General features: G+C 33.7%; 2 protein-coding genes across 2 annotated transcripts; both read left to right on the forward strand.

The window, feature by feature from the left end:
• Positions 1-765: 765 nt before the first annotated feature.
• Positions 766-4,526, forward strand: LOC145634220 (mitogen-activated protein kinase kinase 6-like). The gene is made up of 8 exons (XM_081685646.1): positions 766-959; positions 1,155-1,239; positions 2,043-2,177; positions 2,818-3,042; positions 3,133-3,315; positions 3,444-3,667; positions 4,165-4,210; positions 4,300-4,526. Exons 1-8 carry the CDS (start codon positions 886-888, stop codon positions 4,390-4,392), a joined length of 1,065 nt encoding a protein of 354 aa, XP_081541772.1. The 5' UTR covers positions 766-885; the 3' UTR covers positions 4,393-4,526.
• A 13,100-nt stretch (positions 4,527-17,626) lies between these two features.
• LOC145634221 (uncharacterized) lies at positions 17,627-18,720 on the forward strand. The gene is made up of 2 exons (XM_081685647.1): positions 17,627-17,984; positions 18,305-18,720. The coding sequence occupies exons 1-2, from the start codon at positions 17,689-17,691 to the stop codon at positions 18,564-18,566; spliced, it is 558 nt and encodes a 185-aa protein (XP_081541773.1). The 5' UTR covers positions 17,627-17,688; the 3' UTR covers positions 18,567-18,720.
• The last annotated feature ends 527 nt before the right edge of the window (positions 18,721-19,247 follow it).

Genomic DNA, 19,247 nt, shown 5'->3' on the forward strand with positions numbered 1-19,247 from the left:
GCTGAAAGCTCTTCGCTTCTAATTCTTTGTTGCTCAGTGCCTGTATTTTATACAAGTAAATAAGTAGAAAAGGTTACATATGATAGTATGTTGGGAGTATTTGGGTTCTTTGCTTGCAATATGTGGTTTTATTGTGTCTTAACATGCTGCGAGTACATGCAATTTACAACGGTCAAGATATTACATATATACTTTACTACTAACTTCAAATTTTATAAGAAAACATTAAATCTCATCCTAACTTTTGAATGTAAGATCATCTTTAATGTGGACTCAAAAGTAGATAATAGTGTTGCTAAGTACTCCATACTACTACATAACAACTCTCTTTTGAATGAATTATTAGAGATTATAGCTTTTTTATTATTTAAATGGTTTACAATAAGCCATTGTCTAAGGTTTTGACAATCTAAGTTAGATAAAACTATAATCAAATACCAATACTTACCTATATACAACTACGAAGTACTCCACTATTATTCATTACAGAGTATATTATTTGTAAAATATACGCAACACAAATAATCATTTTAAAAACAATTATTATACGACATTTCACATTAATCACAAACAAATTAAATAATCTTGTGTAAAAAAAAATAAAGAATGATATGATCTAACCCGATTACATGTTGACGTGGAATGACTCGAATCAAAATGATCCAAATGACCCGATTGCAAAGTCTAATTGTACTCGTGTTTCGTAATAAATAAAATAAGCAATTTATTTAGCAAAAAGTCAAAAAATGAGTCCACATTATGATAGTCCAAAAGTCCATTACTCCTCGTTTTGGCGGTCATCCTTATTCAAAATCCTCACTCCACTCTCTCTCCTTCTCTATTAAACCCTAATTTTTCGACAAATTCAGAATTCCGACCGATCAAATGAAGACGAAGACTCCATTGAAGCAGCTCAAGCTCTCTCTTCCTGCTCAAGAAACTCCCATCACTAGCTTCTTGTAAGCTCATTTTGATGTCATCTTTCTCTCTCCTCCCCCAATTTTGTAATCCTTGTTTCAATTTGATTGATTGAAATTACTTTATTTTAGGGTTTTGTGTTCGAATTAATTAATTAATTTTACATATTTAATTTGATTTTTTTTTTTTTTTTTATTATTCTGGGAAATGGGACTGAATTGAAATTGATGTTTCAGGAGTGCGAGTGGGACATTTCAAGATGGTGATTTGATGCTGAACCAGAAAGGGTTGCGGCTTAAATCTGATAATAAAGAACCTCGTGTAAATTTCTGCTATTCTTTTTTATTTTGAATTCTTATTGATTGTGCTAGTTTCTAATCGATGTTTAATTTTCCGTTCAAAAAATAAAAAATTGATGTTTAATTTGTGGGTGCTATTAATGCCTTATCAGTGTTATCACTGAAATTAGTGGGAGTTTTCGGCCAATCGATTTCGGGTTTAAATGGTATTAGCTTTGATAACTTTGTTGAGCACTGGTTGAGGTCTGTTTGACTGTATCAAATTTGATGTCCACTTGTCCTGTATAATCTTAGGATTGAACTCTAACTTGTGAATGCCACATTGTAGTGTAAGTTGCTTTACGCTACTCCCTCCGTCCCTTAATTAGATGCCTACTTCTCTTTATTATGTGAGTAATAAAGGCTAAAGATAGGCATCTAATAAAGGGACGGAGGGAGTAGCGATTTCAGTTGGTAGTGTAGATAATTTAAAATCCCGGAGTCAACAATTGCAATCTGATTCTTGTTACATACATGGTTTGTTGGTATTCTTCATAAATTCTAATAATTGAACAGTTTGGTTTTATTTGTATATTAATTAATGGTATGGTCATGACATTTACAGACTAACACAAGTTATATAATTCATAGATGGGCTATCAATCTGGTATTCTGCCTTACATGACTAAGCAGAAGCAAGTGAACATCTCATGTGGTCCATGTGATCTATGTAACTCATCAACAGCCTCAACAATTTAAAGTTTCTGTTATTCTGCATTGAGTGCATAATCATGACGGGTTTTCTTTCTTCAAAATTTTCTGAACTAGTGTTATTTGTTTGAACAGCAATCAGATGCTAAAGAGCTTGACTTTGAAGTTACATTGGAAGATCTTGAGACTGTAAAGGTCATTGGTAAGGGAAGTGGTGGAGTTGTTCAGCTTGTTCGGCATAAATGGGTTGGGAAACTATTTGCTTTGAAGGTAATTGTATTTATGACTGTTTCATATCCCGTGATCTACTACTCTGTACCTATTTGTTATTCTTATGTGGAGAGTAAATTAAGAAGTATATCAAAAATTCAAAACTTGTAGTACCACAAGGAAATGCCAACCTTTCTTTTACTTTTTTTTTTTGGGGGGGGGGGGGTTATGGAGTAAAAGCCAAAAAAAAATAGCATCGTAATAATGAAGGATGGTCTAAGGTGAATATTTTGCTTCTTAGACAACAATTTTATCAGATTCAAGTTCATATTGGCCTAGAGTGTAAAACGTGCTGCATTCCTTTTCCTAAACCAAGATGCACTACAATATAACAATCACTTTGTAGCTTTTCATATTAATATTGGCATTGTTGTTTAATTTGCTGCTTCTTTGTAATTTTTGAGCAACAATGTCAGTTGCTATCCCCTTCTACCTATGTTTAATTTGGTACGTGCCAATGTTAACAGGAGCCATCCTAACTGATTATCTTAAGTTACAGTGTTTAATATGTTAACATGAACATTCCTAAAATTACAAATTTTATTCAATAATGTATATGTGACTAATATATACAAATGCTATTGCAATTTAATAAGATCATTCACATGAATCTATAAGGAATTTTTTGTACTTGTAACAGGTCATCCAGATGAACATACAAGAGGAGATTCGTAAACAAATTGTACAGGAGTTGAAGATTAATCAGTCATCTCAGTGTCCTCATATAGTTGTATGCTATCATTCCTTTTATCACAATGGAGCATTCTCTCTAGTTCTAGAGTATATGGATCGTGGCTCTTTGGCGGATGTCATTAAACAAGTCAAGACGATCCTTGAACCTTATCTTGCTGTTGTTTGCAAACAGGTATCTTTTTCTGGTATTTCATATCAATGCTTTTGCATATAGACCCTTATTTTATTTGTTCTGGGTGAGTAGCTTTGTTCTTCTTTGCAGGTATTACAAGGTCTTGTATATTTGCATAATGAAAGGCATGTCATACATAGGGACATGAAGCCTTCCAATCTATTGGTAAATCACAAAGGAGAAGTAAAGATTACCGACTTTGGTGTCAGTGCAGTGCTAGCTAGCTCAATGGGTCAACGTGACACATTTGTTGGGACCTACAACTACATGTCGGTAAGTTGAAATTACCTTTCTCATTCTTAGCTACAGTCCAGGAATGGTAATTCATTAACCTGCTACAAACATTTTTGTGCATGTTCTAAGCTGATACATGAATTGTGTGCCTAACATGTCATGTCCAGCCGGAGAGAATTAGTGGAAGCTCTTATGACTATAGCTGCGACATTTGGAGTTTGGGTTTGGTTATGTTGGAGTGTGCCATTGGGCGTTTTCCCTACATACAAACTGAAGATCAGCAAAGTGCACCGAGCTATTTTGAGCTTTTGGCAGCTATTGTAGGAAGCCCAGCCCCTTGTGCCCCATCCGATCAGTTCTCCCCAGAGTTTTGTTCCTTTATATCTGCTTGGTAAGAACTTAGACACATCAACTCTTCGAGAGAAATATCTGGTTCATATGATGCATATTTGTTCAAGATCTTTTAGTCTCAGTCTCTCACTTAACTTTATCCTTCTGTTAAAAAAACGTTTACACACTCTTTTTCAACTGTGATATTCTACCTGCTACTGGAACATATACATGATGTGTGTGTGTGTATTTTGGGGAGAGTAGCTACTATATCGCCTATCCTTTTTACTTAAATATTGGGCTGGTGGTGGTATCTTGGTAAGCTGGTGTGGCTGTAGCATAATAATGACTCATAGAAAATTTTCTTGTAGCTTGGAAACACTAGACCTTTGAGATTTGTAATGGAGGATATCCTAATGCTTTATTACAGTTAAGAATTCCGTTTGACATATAGCTGTCAATTGATCGAGTTAATTCATATATGGAGTGTAACCTAAGTCATTTTGGCTGAGCCTTTCTTTCTAATTAATCTAACATGTGGTGAGTTTCCCTTTGCAGCATACAAAAGGACCCAAAAGACAGATGGACATCTTCTGACCTTCTGGTTTGCACTCATATCTCTTATATAGATGATTTACTCTTATTCATAAATTCTACTGAACTGTCTACTAAACTTTTTTCTGTTGGCTGCAGAATCACTCATTCATCAAAAAATTTGAAGACAAAGATATCGATCTGGGGATTCTGGTTGGCAGTTTAGAATCCCCTGTAAATTTTTCAAGATAAGTTTACTTACAATCGTTTCAATCATTGTATTATTGTAGGTAATGTAACAGAATTTACTATTATACATTTATACTATGTGAAAGTAAACTGGTTGAGACTTATAAATCAAGCAAACAATCTTTTAATTACAATCATTCATTTAGTAGTATTGTAGGAAGGATAGAATTGAATGCTGGCATATTTGCATGAGACTCAGATTCATTGAACGAATTTTTTTTTTTCAACATTTTTCAGTTCCTAGGCCTTAATATGTTCAAGTCCACTTGGTTAAAAGCCCATTCGAGAAAATTGCCCGATAGTTGAGATTTTAGAAAGCACTTTACTCCCTTTGTCCCATAAATATCACAATTTCGGCTTAAGGTCAAAGATTGTTAACTTCATAAAATATATAGTTGAGATTTTAGAAAGCACTTTACTCCCTTTGTCCCATAAATATCACAATTTATGGCTTAAGATCAAAGATTGTTAACTTCATAAAATATTACACGATATATTGTTATCTATGGAGTTAGTTAACCATATTGGATCTTGTAAAAAGCTTTATTGTCTTGCTTAAAATACGTTGTCATACGTCAAACGAAATGAGTATGCTTGACGATTGAAAGTGTAAACCCTATTAGATAATTATGCAATGTCTTCTACAAGTGGATGCTTCGAATATCACACAAACATTATCACTTATCAAATGTACAATATTTGTTGTATCCAATCCAAATTCTAAATCAATTTGATTATATAAGCATAGGTGGTAGTTATCATAGCTCCTTTATCTACTTTTAAGAAAATTCTCCGTATACTCTCCTAATGAAGATATCACTATCACTAACATCACTCTCCTTAGAATATAACAAAAGGCAACAATTAAGGACTTATTTAGGAATTTATTACTTAATCAAGTGGGGTTTAGCTACTGCATGCTTAAATTCTTTTACAATTTACCCTTCTTTGGTACTCGTATGATCAATTAGTTTTTTACTTACAATCTAATCTTTCAATGTTCCTTTCATCATGTGAAAATTTTATAATAGTCGACTGAAGTATGACTACCATTATGTTTTAATGATTATGCAGTTCATCATTGATTAATTTTTCTTCAAGTAACACAGTGTATTTCTTTATTATTCAATTTTTTGTTTTCATTTAAGTTATTTTTATTTAATAATTTCTCTTTTATTTTTATGTTGGATTAAATTTTTCAAAAAATTATATTTGCATTGTAGATATTAAAAGAGTAATTGTGTCCATGTTATAAATTCAAAAAATGAACTATTCATATTGTTTTATTAGAGTTATCAATCCGGGTAAACGGGTTGGATTTGGGTCGGGTAAGAGTGGGTCGAGTCAATCCGGGTTGGATCAATTCAGATTAGTTCCATAACCTATGCAGGTCGGGTTTGGGTTGGGTCATGCTTGAGTCGGGTCACGTCGGGTCATACTTCTTATTGGGTTTGGGTCGGGTTTAGGTCATGTTAATAACAAGTCGGGTTACATTCGGGTCGGGTGAACAATAGGTCGGGTTTAATTCGAGTTAAAACGGGTTAGGGTAATTCTCGGGTTAGAGTCGGGTTCGGTTCAAGTCAATAATTTGCTGGTTAGAATCAGGTCGGGTCATTCTCGTGTTTGAGTCGGGTTCGGTTCAACTCAATAATTTGCGGGTTATAATAAGTTCGGGTCATTTTCAAGTCGGGTCATCTCGAGTTCAAGTCGGGTTCGGTTCAAATTAATAATTTGCGGGTTATAATCAGGTTGGGTCATTTCCAAGTCGGGTTGTGTTCAAGTCAATAATTTGCAGGTTACAATCAGATCGGGTCATTTCCAAGTCAGGTCATATTCGGGTTCAACTAACTATAAATAGATAATTATCATTTTTATCAAGCTAATTATTTCCTTTGAGTATAATATATATGGCAATATACTAGGGAACTATAGTCTATAATTTAGGAAGATAATTATCTACTTTGACCATACAACAAATATATACTATATTTGACTCTTAAATTTGAGGATGATGCTCCTTTCTTTTGCTGGCCTAGACCGACTTGGTATCCTAAGACAAAATGCTTTGATCAATAATAATAAGGTGGTCTAAATTGCATTTAAGGTGATTTGAAATCGGGACAGGAACAATTTGGGTTGAATTTAGGTCAGGTTAATAACAAGCCGTGTTAATTTCGAGTCGGGTTAGTTACAGATCGGGTTGAATTTTTAGGTTGGGTAAGTCATGGGTACGGTAAAATTCGAGTCAGGTCAAGAACAAGTCGGGTTGAATCTGGGTCAGGTCAATAACAAGTCGGGTTGAATTTGGGTAAGGTCAATAACAAGTCGGGTTGATTTTGGGTCCAATTTGTAACAGGTTGGGTTAAATTCGGGTCATAATAGGAACAAGTCGAGTCAAGTTGGGTTGAATTCAGTTCAGGTTAGTAACAAGTCGAGTTAAAATCGGGTTTTGACGGGTTAAAACGGGTTTGGGTCAATTTCGGTTCAAGTCGAATTCGGTGCAAGTTAATTAAATTGGCCGTTGTAAAATGGTAAATCGATGCAAGTTAATTAAATTGGCCGTCGTAAACTGGTAAATCGGTGCAAGTTATAACAGGTAAATTGGTCGTTTTAAAGGAGATTGAATGGTTCCAAACACCCAATTGGACTTGCGGATGGTATTAGGGACCATGGTAAACATTTCGGCAACTTTTATTTCAGAGCGAAAAAAAGTTAAAAAATTCCAAAATTGAAGGCTAATATCCACACTTTATGAGAAATTTTAGAGGTTTCACGACCCGGCGTCGAAAAGTCTTGAAATTCTATGGGATACATCTTGCGGTCATTTAATGCCGTTTGGAACCATATATGATCATTATTTGTGGTCATAACCAGCTTGAGTTAAAGAAATCAGTGCAAGTTATAAAACGGTAAATAGGCCGTTAAAAGGAAAATTGGATGGTTCCACCCACCCAATTGGACTTCCGAAATGTATTTAGGACCATGGTAAACATTTCGACAATTATTAGTTCCAGGCGAAAAAAAGTCTTAAAATTCCAAAAATAAAGGCTAATATCCACGCTTTTTGAGAAATTTTAGAAGTTTTTGGGCCCGGTATCGAAAAGTCTTGAGATTCAAAAGAATACATCTCGGGGTCATATAATGTCGTTAGGAACCATATATGATCACTATTTGTTGTCATAAATGCTTGTGGTAGGCTTGAGTTAATGAAATCAGTGCAAGTTGTAAATCGGTAAATAGGTCATTTAAAGGCAAATTGGATGGTTCGACCCACCCAGTTGGACTCCCGGAGAATATTAGGGACCATGGTAAACATTTCAACAATTTTTATATCCGAGCGAAAAATGTAAAAAAAATCCAAAATTAAAGGCTAATATCCACGCTTTTTGAGAAATTTTAGAAGTTTCGGCCCGGTATCAAAAAGCCTTGATATTCAAGGGAATACATCTCGGGGTCATATAATGTCGTTTGGAACCATATATATATGATCACTATTTGTTGTCATAAATGTTCGTGGTAGGCTTGAGTTAATGAAATTGGTGCAAATTGTAAACCGGTAAATTGGTCGTTTAAAGGCAAATTGGATGGTTCCACCCACCCAATTGGACTCCCGGAGGATATTATGGACCATGGTAAACATTTCGGCAATTTTTATATCCAAGCTAAAAAAGTAAAAAAAAATTCCAAAATTGAAGGTTAATATCCACGCTTTTTGAGAAATTTCGAATGTTTTGGGGCCCAGTATAGAAAAGCATTGAGATTTTAGGGGATACATCTCGGGGTCATATAATGTTGTTTAGAACCATATATGATCATTATTTGTTGTCATAAATGTTTGTGATAGGCTTGAGTTAATGAAATCGATGCAAGTTGTAAACCGGTAAAGTGGTTGTTTAAAGACTAATTTGGTGGTTCTACCCACCCAATGGGACTCCCGGACAGTATTAGGGACCATGGTAAACATTTCGGAAATTTTTATTTCCGGGCGCAAAATAGTCAAAAATTTCAAAATTGAAGGCTAATATCCACGCTTTTTGAGAAATTTTGGAGGATTTAGGGCCCGGTATCGAAAAGTCTTGAAATTATTGGGGATACATCTCGGGGTCATTTAACGCCGTTTGGAACCAAATATGATCATTATTTGTTGTCATAAAATGCTCGTAGTAGGCTTGAATTAATGAAATCGGTGCAAGTTATAAACGGTAAATAGTTAAAAGGAAAATTGGATTGTTCCACCCACCCAATTGGACTTCCGAAGGGTATTTAGGACCATGGTAAACATTTCGGCAATTATTATTTTCAGGCGAAAAAAAAAGTCTAAAAATTCCAAAATTAAAGGCTAACATCCACGCTTTTTGAAAATTTTTAGAAGTTTCGGGGCCCGATATCAAAAAGCCTTGAGATTAAAGGGAATACATCTCGGGGTCATATAATGTCGTTTGGAACCATATATGATCACTATTTGTTGTCATAAATGTTTGTGGTAGGCTTGATTAATGAAATCGGTGCAAGTTGTAAACTGGTAAATTGGCCATTTAAAGGCAAATTGGATGGTTCGACCCATCCAAATGGACTCCCGGAGGGTATTAGGAACCATGGTAAACATTTCGGAAATTTTTATATCCGAGCGAAAAAAGTAAAAAAAATTCTAAAATTGAAGGTTAATATCCACGCTTTTTGAGAAATTTCGAATGTTTTGGGGCCCGGTGTCGAAAATCATTGAGATTTTAGGGGATACATATCGGGGTCATATAATGCTGTTTGAAACCATATATGATCATTATTTGTTGTCGTAAATGTTTGTGGTAGGCCTGAGTTAATGAAATCGATGCAAGTTGTAAACCGGTAAAGTGGTCGTTCAAAAGCAAATTTGATGGTTCCACCCTCCCAATGGGACTTCCAGATGATATTAGGGACCATGATAAACATTTCGCTAATTTTTTTTTCCGAACGAAAAAAAGTTTAAAATTTCAAAATTGAAGGCTAATATCCATGCTTTTTGAGAAATTTTGGAGGATTTGGGCCCTGTGTCGAAAAGTCTTGAAATTCTATGGGATATATCTTGGTGTCATTTAATGCCGTTTGGAATCGTATATGGTCATTTTTGTTGTCATAAATGTTCGAGGTAGGCTTGTGTGAATGAAATCGGTACAAGTTATAAACCGGTAAATAGGCCGTTTAAAGAAAATTGGATGGTTCCACCCGCCCAATTGGACTCCCGAAGTGTATTAAGGACCATGATATACATTTCGGCAATTATTATTTCCGGGCGAAAAAAAAAGTCTAAAAATTCCAAAATTAAAGGCTAATATCCACGTTTTTTGAGAAAATTTAAAAGTTCCGGGGCCCGGTATCGAAAAGTCTTGAGATTCAAGGGAATACATATCGGGGTCATATAATGTCATTTGGAACCATACATGATCACTATTCGTTGTCATAAATGTTCGTGGTAGGCTTGATTTAATGAAATCGGTGCAACTTGTAAACTGGTAAATTGGTCATTTAAAGGCAAGCTGGATGGTTCGACCTACCCAGTTGGACTCCCGGAGGGTATTAGGGGGCCATGGTAAAAATTTCAACAATTTCTATTTTCGAGCGAAAAAAGTTAAAATTTCCAAAATTGAAGGCTAAGATCCATGTTATTTGAGAAATTATGGAGATTTCGAGGCCCGGTGTCGAAAAGTTTTGAAATTTTAGGGGATACATCTCGGGGTCATTTAACGTCATTTAATTTGGAACCATACATGATCATTTTTTGTTGTCATAAATGTTCGTGGTAGGCTTGAGTTAATGAAATCGGTGCAAGTTATAAACCGGTAAATAGGCCGTTTAAAGGGAAATTGGATGGTTCCACCCACCCAATTGGAATCCCGAAGGGTATTTAGAACCATGATAAACATTTCGGAAATTATTATTTCCGGGCGAAAAAAAAGTCTAAAAATTCCAAAGTTAAAGACTAATATCCACGCTTTTTGAGAAATTTAAGAAGTCGCGGGGCCCGTTATCGAAAAGGCTTGAGATTCAAGGGAATACATCTCGGAGTCATATAATGTCGTTTGGAACCATATATGATCAATATTTGTTGTCATAAATGTTCGTGATAGGCTTGAGTTAATGAAATCGATGCAAGTTGTAAACCGGTTTAGTGATCGTTTAAAGGCAAATTGGATGGTTCCACCCACCCAATTGGACTCCCAGACGATATTAGGGACTATGGTAAACATTTCGGCGATTTTTATTTTCGGGCGAAAAAATTTTAAAATTTCAAAATTGAAGGCTAATATCCACGTTTTTTGAGAAATTTTGGAGGATTCGGAGCCCTGAGTCGAAAGTCTTGAAATTCTAGGGGATACATATCGGGGTCATTTATCTCCGTTTGGAACCATATATGATCATTATTTGTTGTCATAAATGTTCGAGGTAGGCTTGAGTTAGTTAATGAAATCGGTACAAGTTATTAACCGTTATATAGGCCGTTTAAAGAAAAATTGGATGGTTCCACCCACCAAATTGGACTCCCGAAAGGTATTAAGGACCATGGTAAACATTTCGGCAATTATTATTTCCGGGCCAAAAAATAAGTCTAAACATTCCAAAATTAAAGGGTAATTATCCACGCTTTTTGAGAAATTTTAAAAGTTTCGGAGCCCGGTATCGAAAAGCCTTGAGATTCAAGGGAATACATCTCGGGGTCACATAATGGCGTTTGGAATCATATATGATCACTATTTGTTGTCATAAATGTTCGTGGTAGGCTTGAGTTAATGAAATCATTACAAGTTGTAAACCGGTAAATTGGCCTTTTAAAGGAAAATTGGATGGTTCCACCCACCCAGTTGGACTCCCAGAGGGTATTAGGAACCATGGTAAACATTTCGGCAATTTCTATTTTTGGGCGAAAAAAAATTCTTAAATTTCCAAAATTAAAGGTTAATATCCACGCTTTTTGAGAAATTTTAGATGTTTCAGAGCCCGGTATCGAAAAGCCTTGAGATTCGAGGGATACATTTCGGGGTCATATAATGTCGTTTGGAACCATTTATGATCACTATTTGATGTCATAAATGTTCGTGGTATGCTTGAGTTAATGAAATCGGTGCAAGTTGTAAACCGGTAAATTGGTCATTTAAAGGCAAATTGGATAGTTCGACCCACCCAGTTGGACTCTGATAGGCGTGTCGCGTACCTAACAAAAATAAACCTAACTAGACCACTACTATGTAGACGGGCAAGCAAGGGTCGGATCCCAAGAGACTATGGTTCAACTAATTAGATAGACTCAAGCAATTACTAAGCAAGTAACCAAAGAAAATAAGTAAGAATCAATATCTAAAAAAAAACTAATTAAAACGATAAAATCTAAACAATATGACAAATCAATGCTAAAAACATCCAAGATCAAGCTTCACCACGAATACAATTAATGCAATAGTCATTCTACCCCTAACACCTAATTCAATTGATTAATGAGGAAAAGTAATCCATGAATAATACCAATGGTCTCTCCCGAGTTATCAATGACTTCTCTAATCACAATCAAGCCTACTTCCGTGGAATCATGTAAATTAAAGACCTTAAGCACATTACTCTAACTTCCTAATCATCCATTCAACTACTCCCGTGATGAACTTCAAACCCTTAATTGATTTATTCAAATCCGTCAAAACCCAACTCCCGCTGCGATTACAACAAAGGATTAATAACAATACCAATTATCCCTAATCTAGTATTGGCATAAGCATAATCAATTAAGCAAATCAATTACAATTATTATTAGAGAATTTAAAGAATTAAATCATGCATTAATCATATTCGGGTTCCACTAGATCTTGGAATAAAGAACTACTCACACATATTGATGGAAGCAAAAACAATAATCAATGAAGAAAGCATGATTAATAAACAATTAAAAGTGAGAGAAGAAATAAGATGAATACCAATTGCTTGAATGAAGAAAAGTACCAATTGTTGATGAACAAAGATCAAAACTTGAAAGTGCAAATTAATCTAGATCTAGAGAGAATATTAGGGTTCTAAGAAGGTTTTAAAGCTAGAAAATAATAACTAAGTATGTTTTATCGGGGTTTACAATGGGTATTTATATCCCTTAATTAAGAAATCCCGAAAAATAAGAAAAACGGGCTTCGCGAAACTCCGCCCGGTCAGACCGGGCAAAGCCGCCCGGTCGGGCGCGAGAAGCAAAAATGATCTTACGCCTTCAAGAAATCTTTCATATGCAGTGCTTTTGTCCGCCCGGTCTGCCAGGGCAATGTCGCCCGGTCCGGGCGGATGGAAGTTGAACTCTTCCATTCTTTCTCATGACTTCTCTTCTTTTCCTTCTTCGCCCTGGCTGCCAGGGCAATGTTGCCCTCCAGGGCGGACACGGGTAAAATTCTCCTCCATCATAATAAGCTTCCGTGGCTATCCAAAACAAGTCCAAATCATCCGGAAATCTTCATATGCCTACAAAATCAACCAAATAGACCAAGCCACACTAGAGAGGAGGATATTAGCGAGAAATAGCTCCGTAGAGCTTAGGAATCATACGAACATAGCTATAAAATGAGGGTAAAATATGGTATAGAATATGTACATCAGACTCCCGGAGGGTATTCGGGACCATAGTATACATTTCGGTTTATTTATTTTTACGGTGGAAAAAATTCCAAAATTGAAGGCTAATATCCACGCTTTTTGATAAATTTCGGATTCTTCCCCGGTGTCTAAAATTTGAAATTCTAGGAAATACATCTCGAGGTCATATAATGTCCTTTGGAACCATATGTGATCATTATTTGTTGTCATAAATGTTCGTTGTTGGCTTGAGTTAATGAAATCGGTGCAAATTGTAAACCGGTAAATTGGTCGTTTCAAGGAAATTAGATGATTCTACCCACCCAATTGCACCCCCAAAAGGTATTAGGGACCATGGTAAACATTTCGGCAATTTTTATTTACTGTCGAAAAAAAAAGTCAAAAAAATTCCTAAATTCCTAAATTTGCGGGTTATAATCTGGTTGGGTCATTTTCAAGTTGGGTCATTTCGACGTCAAGTCGGGTTATGTTCAAGTCAATAATTTGCAGGTTACAATCAGGTCAGGTCATTTCCAAGTCAGGTCATATTCGGATTCAACTAACTATAAATAGATAATTATCATTTTTATCAAGCTAATCATTTCCCTTTACTATAATATATATAGCAATATACTAGGTAACTATAGTATGTAATTTAGGAAGATAATTATCTACTTTGACCATACAACAAATATATACTATATTTAACTCTTAAATTTGAGGATGATGCTCCTTTCTTTTGCTGGCCTAGACCGACTTGGTCTTTCTAAACAAAATCCTTTGATCAACAATAATAAGGTGGTCTAAATTGCATTTAAGGTGATTTGAAATCGGGTCAGGAGCAATTTGGGTTGAATTTGGGTCATGTCAATAACAAGTCGGGTTGATTTTGAGTCGGGTTTGTAACAGGTTGGGTACAGTTAAATTCGGGTCAGGTTAGGAACGGGTCGGGTTGAATTCAGGTCATATTAGTAACAAGTCGAGTTAAATTCAGGTTTTTACGGGTTAGATCGGGTTTGGGTCAATTTCGGTTCTTGTCGGGTTCAATTCAGGTCCATAATCTACGGGTTACATTCGGGTCGGGTCATCTCCAGGTCAGTTCATGTTCGGGTTCGGGACTCACATACTTGGGTCAGCTCGGGTCTAGGGTTGGTTTCAGGTCGGGTTTGGATCACCATTTTTTCGGGTTTAGATGGGTTAGTTAATAATCGAGTTTGAGTCGGTATTTCGGGTCGGGTCAACTTTTGACAGCTCTATGTTTTATCATAAAAATAGTATGGTAGTCCTATATCAAAAATTTTACTTTAATTAAAAGTCACATTGATGGAGATGCATAATTTAAATATTTGATACTTTGCATAATTTAAAGTTTAACCCAAGTATTTATAAGGAAAAAAAAAAAAAAAAGGGATAGGGAGAATAATCTTTACTTTGAACCTCGTTAATTTTGAAATTTGTAAGTCGAATTTCATTTTCATAGTTTTAAATGTAGATGGATCTTAAATGTCCTAAACACGTTCTCAAGCAAGGTCAGCATCTTAAATGGTCCACTTGGCCTGAAAAAAATTAAAGATTAAAAAAAAAAAAAAAAAAGGTAATGAGAGAAATTGAAGTAGGAGAAGGTCAATAGCGTAGGACTAGTTAGGTAGGGGACAGGTTTCATTTTTGTTAGACATTCAATAATCACTCCAATTTTATCAACACCAAAAGTGCATATCACTAGATAAGAACGACCAATGTGTAATGTGTATGGCTTGTAATTTTTTGAATTTGTCAATCTTAATATCATCATATAAAAGTATATGCGAATCTTTATAAAAATATATCTACAGAGTAATATTTTGACTATTAATACTATCTCCATTAGAAATTAGTCCTCTGTTTTTAAATATTTATTCCACTTTTTTTTTCGGCCTCTTTTAAATAATTACTCCATTTATTTATTTGGAAAGTTTTTATAATGTTTAATTCATTTATTTCAACAAGAATATTAGGGTTTGTTTACATTTATTGAACTAAACTGAAGTGATTGGAGCTGAACTGAACTGAACTGAAATAAATTAAATTGAATATTTTATGAGAGAAGGAAATTAGGAGCTGAACTGAACTGAAATGAAATTAAGTTGAAGTGAATAGACCCTTAATTTCATACTTGTAATTTTTTCTCCTATTCTCTCAACTATTTTTGTTGTTTACAATTTTTTATTCTTTTACCAACCCCACTACATCCATATTTTACTACGAAATAAATGTATCAATCAACTAAAGGAACATATAATCCAAATGATGTCTGATATTAGCCAACAAAAGGGAAAAAAAATATATTTTTGCCAACACAAAACTCATATCAACCAACAAATGGAATATATTGGCGAACACATAAAACATATCAGCCAACAAATAAAATGTATTTTCTCCGTTTTTCTAATTGACACCGTTTAACTTTTACACTATTCACACAACACGCTTTGACTCGCTTTTGTGGTTTATAAATACGATAAAATATATTCATGTTGGATCTTGTTTGAATCGTTTCAACGTATAAATATCCACTTTTTATAATTTTACAATGTTAATAATTAGAGATATTAATAGTTAAAAATATGTGTTGGCATGCATGATAATATAAATATGTCAAGTAAAAAAAAACAGTGGAAGTATTAGACAAGCCTCTCACGCCAAACAGTTCGTGTGTCCGTCCGCACGCAATACCTTCTTACGTGACAAATAAAAAAAAAAAAAAAAAAAAAAAAAAAAAAAAAAAAAAAACCGATGACATATTTTTATGGAATAATTTATGCAGTTTGCCCCCACCTTAGATGAACACTTTTTCTGAATTTACACAGCTACCCTTGCCATGTACATTCATCATGTTGATTACCTATCTAAACATTGGATAATGGCTATTCTTAGCCACAAATTTTCTTTTTATGGATATACCATTTGCAATAAATGCCTCATTAATTGAGTACTCGTGTAAATAAATAATAATCATGTTAATCACGTTTGTGAGCTAAGACAAGAAATTACCATAATTTAATTGAATGGTTGGAGTTGAACACTAACCCTAATGTCTTCTTAAATTTAGAAAATGCACTAATATTGTTTAAGAAAGATAGATTAAAATATCTTTATTATCTAATGAATCTTTTACATATATATATATATATATATATATATATATATATATATATATATATATATATATATATATATATATATATATATATATCCGGTAGCTTTTTTTTCATCAACTAGAAACTTGATTTATTTAGGGAAAAAAATGTTTATGGTATATAATAAATGTAATTAGACTTATCAGATCAAATGAGTAAGCCTAATTGTCAAGTTTAAGCTTGCTACAAATTGCTTGGTTTGAGGCCTTTTTCAAATGGCTACTTGTTTAAGACCCAATACATCTAAAGAGGAGTAATTAAACACTTTAACAACATGTTAAAAAAAAAACTATGAGATCATATTACAATGAACATGTAAGCTCGTTTCAACAAAATATTTAGTTTAACTTATGAATCCCAAGTCAGACCAAACAAAATTATTAATAGTTGAATCCAACTAAACATATGATTCTTCAAATTACGATTAGAAAAACAAAATGTTAATAAGTTCCATGATTTTATTAATTTTAGATATTTTTCATGATAACATTTTATTTAAGTGTAATTTAATTGTAATTGAATTTATTGAGTTGGAGATTATAGGGTGTGGTGTATACCAAGTTTGTTTTCGAATTCAATCACATTTTGAGTCACTCAATCAACCTTGTTCATTAGTTCGAATTTGGTATCAAATCAGGTTAATTACTCCAAATTAATAAAGACTATTGAGTAAATGTCATAAGTTACAAATAATGAAATGTATTGTTGAAGATTCTTTGATATCCCATACTTCATATCATCTTATTCATTTCCTTAATTTTAAAATCTTAACTCTCCTCAAAAGGAAATGTATTTTGATTTTCTATCCTAGGATTTGTTTTAAGAGAAGTTTTAATGAAGATTTGTTTCTATGCTAGGATTTATTAATTAAAAAACACATGTCATCTAATAAAATGGTATTGGAAGATTGCTTTGCAAACATTCCTCTTTAAGCAAGTAGGCAACAATTTCAAAGTTGTAATTGTAATTTTGAGCAAAAAGTGCAAATTTTCAACAGTAAAATGTTTGCAATGTTATCACTTTGAGAGGCAAAAACATGCCCAAAATCGGGCAAAATAACTGAAATAATCTCATCCACTAAAGAATAAAATAAATATTTAATTGTGTGACTCAGCTAAGAGTGTCTTCAAATTTGACCTTATCCATTTTCTTGTGAATTGGGAAATCCTAGACAACTTCAAAACTTATGGAATTGATAATGACAAGGCTCAAGATAAAAGCAAAAGTGTATTACTTAATCAATTTTTTTTTTAATTAAATAAATAATAATTAAAATTAAGAAGATAAAAATAAAAGCACACCTCAGCATTATTTATATACCTTATCAGAACTGTACATGTATTTCCTCCCCAATCCATGACTTGATACCTATCCATAAAATATTCTTTTATTATTTTGGAATTATTTGTTTTATCAATTATCAATATTATTATTATAATAATTATCCGAAAATGTCACCTATATATAAATAGTATGCAGCATGGTTGTGTAATAAACCAGAGGAAAATTTTGCTATTACTTGAAGCCAAGAAATTGTTAACAAAAAAACATGGGAAAACAAGAAGAATCAAAGATTAATTTTCAATTAATTCCAACACCTGAGGAAATGATTGCAGCAAACAATTTTGAGCAGAAAAAAAGTTGTAATTTTTACAACAAATCATCAGAGAAATTATCATTAGGTACTAGTAGTAGTAGTATTAGTAGTTGTGATTCAACCACAACTTTTGAATCAAATTCATCATCTTCATCAGATTTAATGGAGGATGCTACTTCTACATCATCATCTTCTACAGATGGACCTTTGTTTCATTTGTCAGATCTCATGGATAAACTTCCTATCAAGTAAGTAACATTTTCATGGCTCTTTATTTCTTTTTTACGCATCATGTTCTCGAGTGTAGGATCTAAGTGTCTGTTTTATTTTGGTTGGAAATTATTGTTTCATGTAACCGGAGCATGTTGCGCATCATGTTCTCGAGTGTAGGATCTTAAAGTTGGTTTTTTTTGGGGTTAAAATTTTGTGTATGTGATGGGATTTGGCAAATTTGCACAAAAGAGAAAATGGGTATTTTGATTTCTGCCATATTTTATGTGTATGTCATTTTAAAATTGAGTATATGTAATTGAATATTATGCTAAACAAAGTTTTAATCTTTCTACAGAAAAGGGTTGTCAAAGTATTATTCAGGGAAATCGGAGTCATTTACATCACTAGCAAGTGTGGAGAATTTGGAAGATCTTGTGAAGAGAGAAAATCCGTACAGAAAAAAGATGAAATTATGCAGGAGTTATTTCAGTCCAAAACCAACAATTTCAAAGAAAGTTTCTTATTCAAGAAATTCTTTTTCCAGAAATTGTAGCAGTAATCTCATGTCTTCAGCTTGCAGACCGCCTTCTATACCTCCTATGTTCAAGGAATTTTAATTTCATCCTTTTTTTTTTTTTTTTTCTTTCTGTTTTTAGAATAATATTCATTTTTAAGGTAAATCAGAAAATTTTGTACGGTTAGCAATTTGCCTGTTCCAGTGTTCACTGCTGCAAGTGCAAGAGTAAAAAATTTTTGATGATTTTTTCTCAATTTTCTGGTTCATAATCATTTATCGCAAATTTTGTTAACAGAATTATTATTGCAAATCAAGTTTCGCGAAAGTAATGATGCATTGTAGGAAAGAGTTCATATAAAGTAACTCAATATTATCCCTTGTATACTTATATGGTGTAATCCATCTTGCTACGCTGTAATAAATAAGCTAACAACATTCCTTACCCGCTAAACATGTGAAATAACAAGTGCATTAAATGCTTCATATATCAAGAAGAGAAGGTTTATGTCACTGTGTTATTGTTTTCACAACTTTGAGGGGATCACATTGAAACCAAACAAAATCATAACCAGAATATCGAGCGAGTAGCAAACTAGACTGATCAATTGCCACCTCTGCAATCTCTGCCTCCCAATTCGTCGCCACCAAAGGGAGACCTTCCACCGGGGCCAAGTCCCCCGTAAATTATTGTAATTAATTAGTCAATAAACTTAAATAACCTATATTACTTATAAAACATTGGGATACAAAGATTAGTTTTGAGCAAGAGGTAAGCTTTTTA

Source organism: Chenopodium album, chromosome 6 (assembly GCF_948465745.1).
Source record: "Chenopodium album chromosome 6, dcCheAlbu1.1, whole genome shotgun sequence".
In the NCBI taxonomy this organism is placed as follows: Eukaryota; Viridiplantae; Streptophyta; class Magnoliopsida; order Caryophyllales; family Amaranthaceae; genus Chenopodium; species Chenopodium album.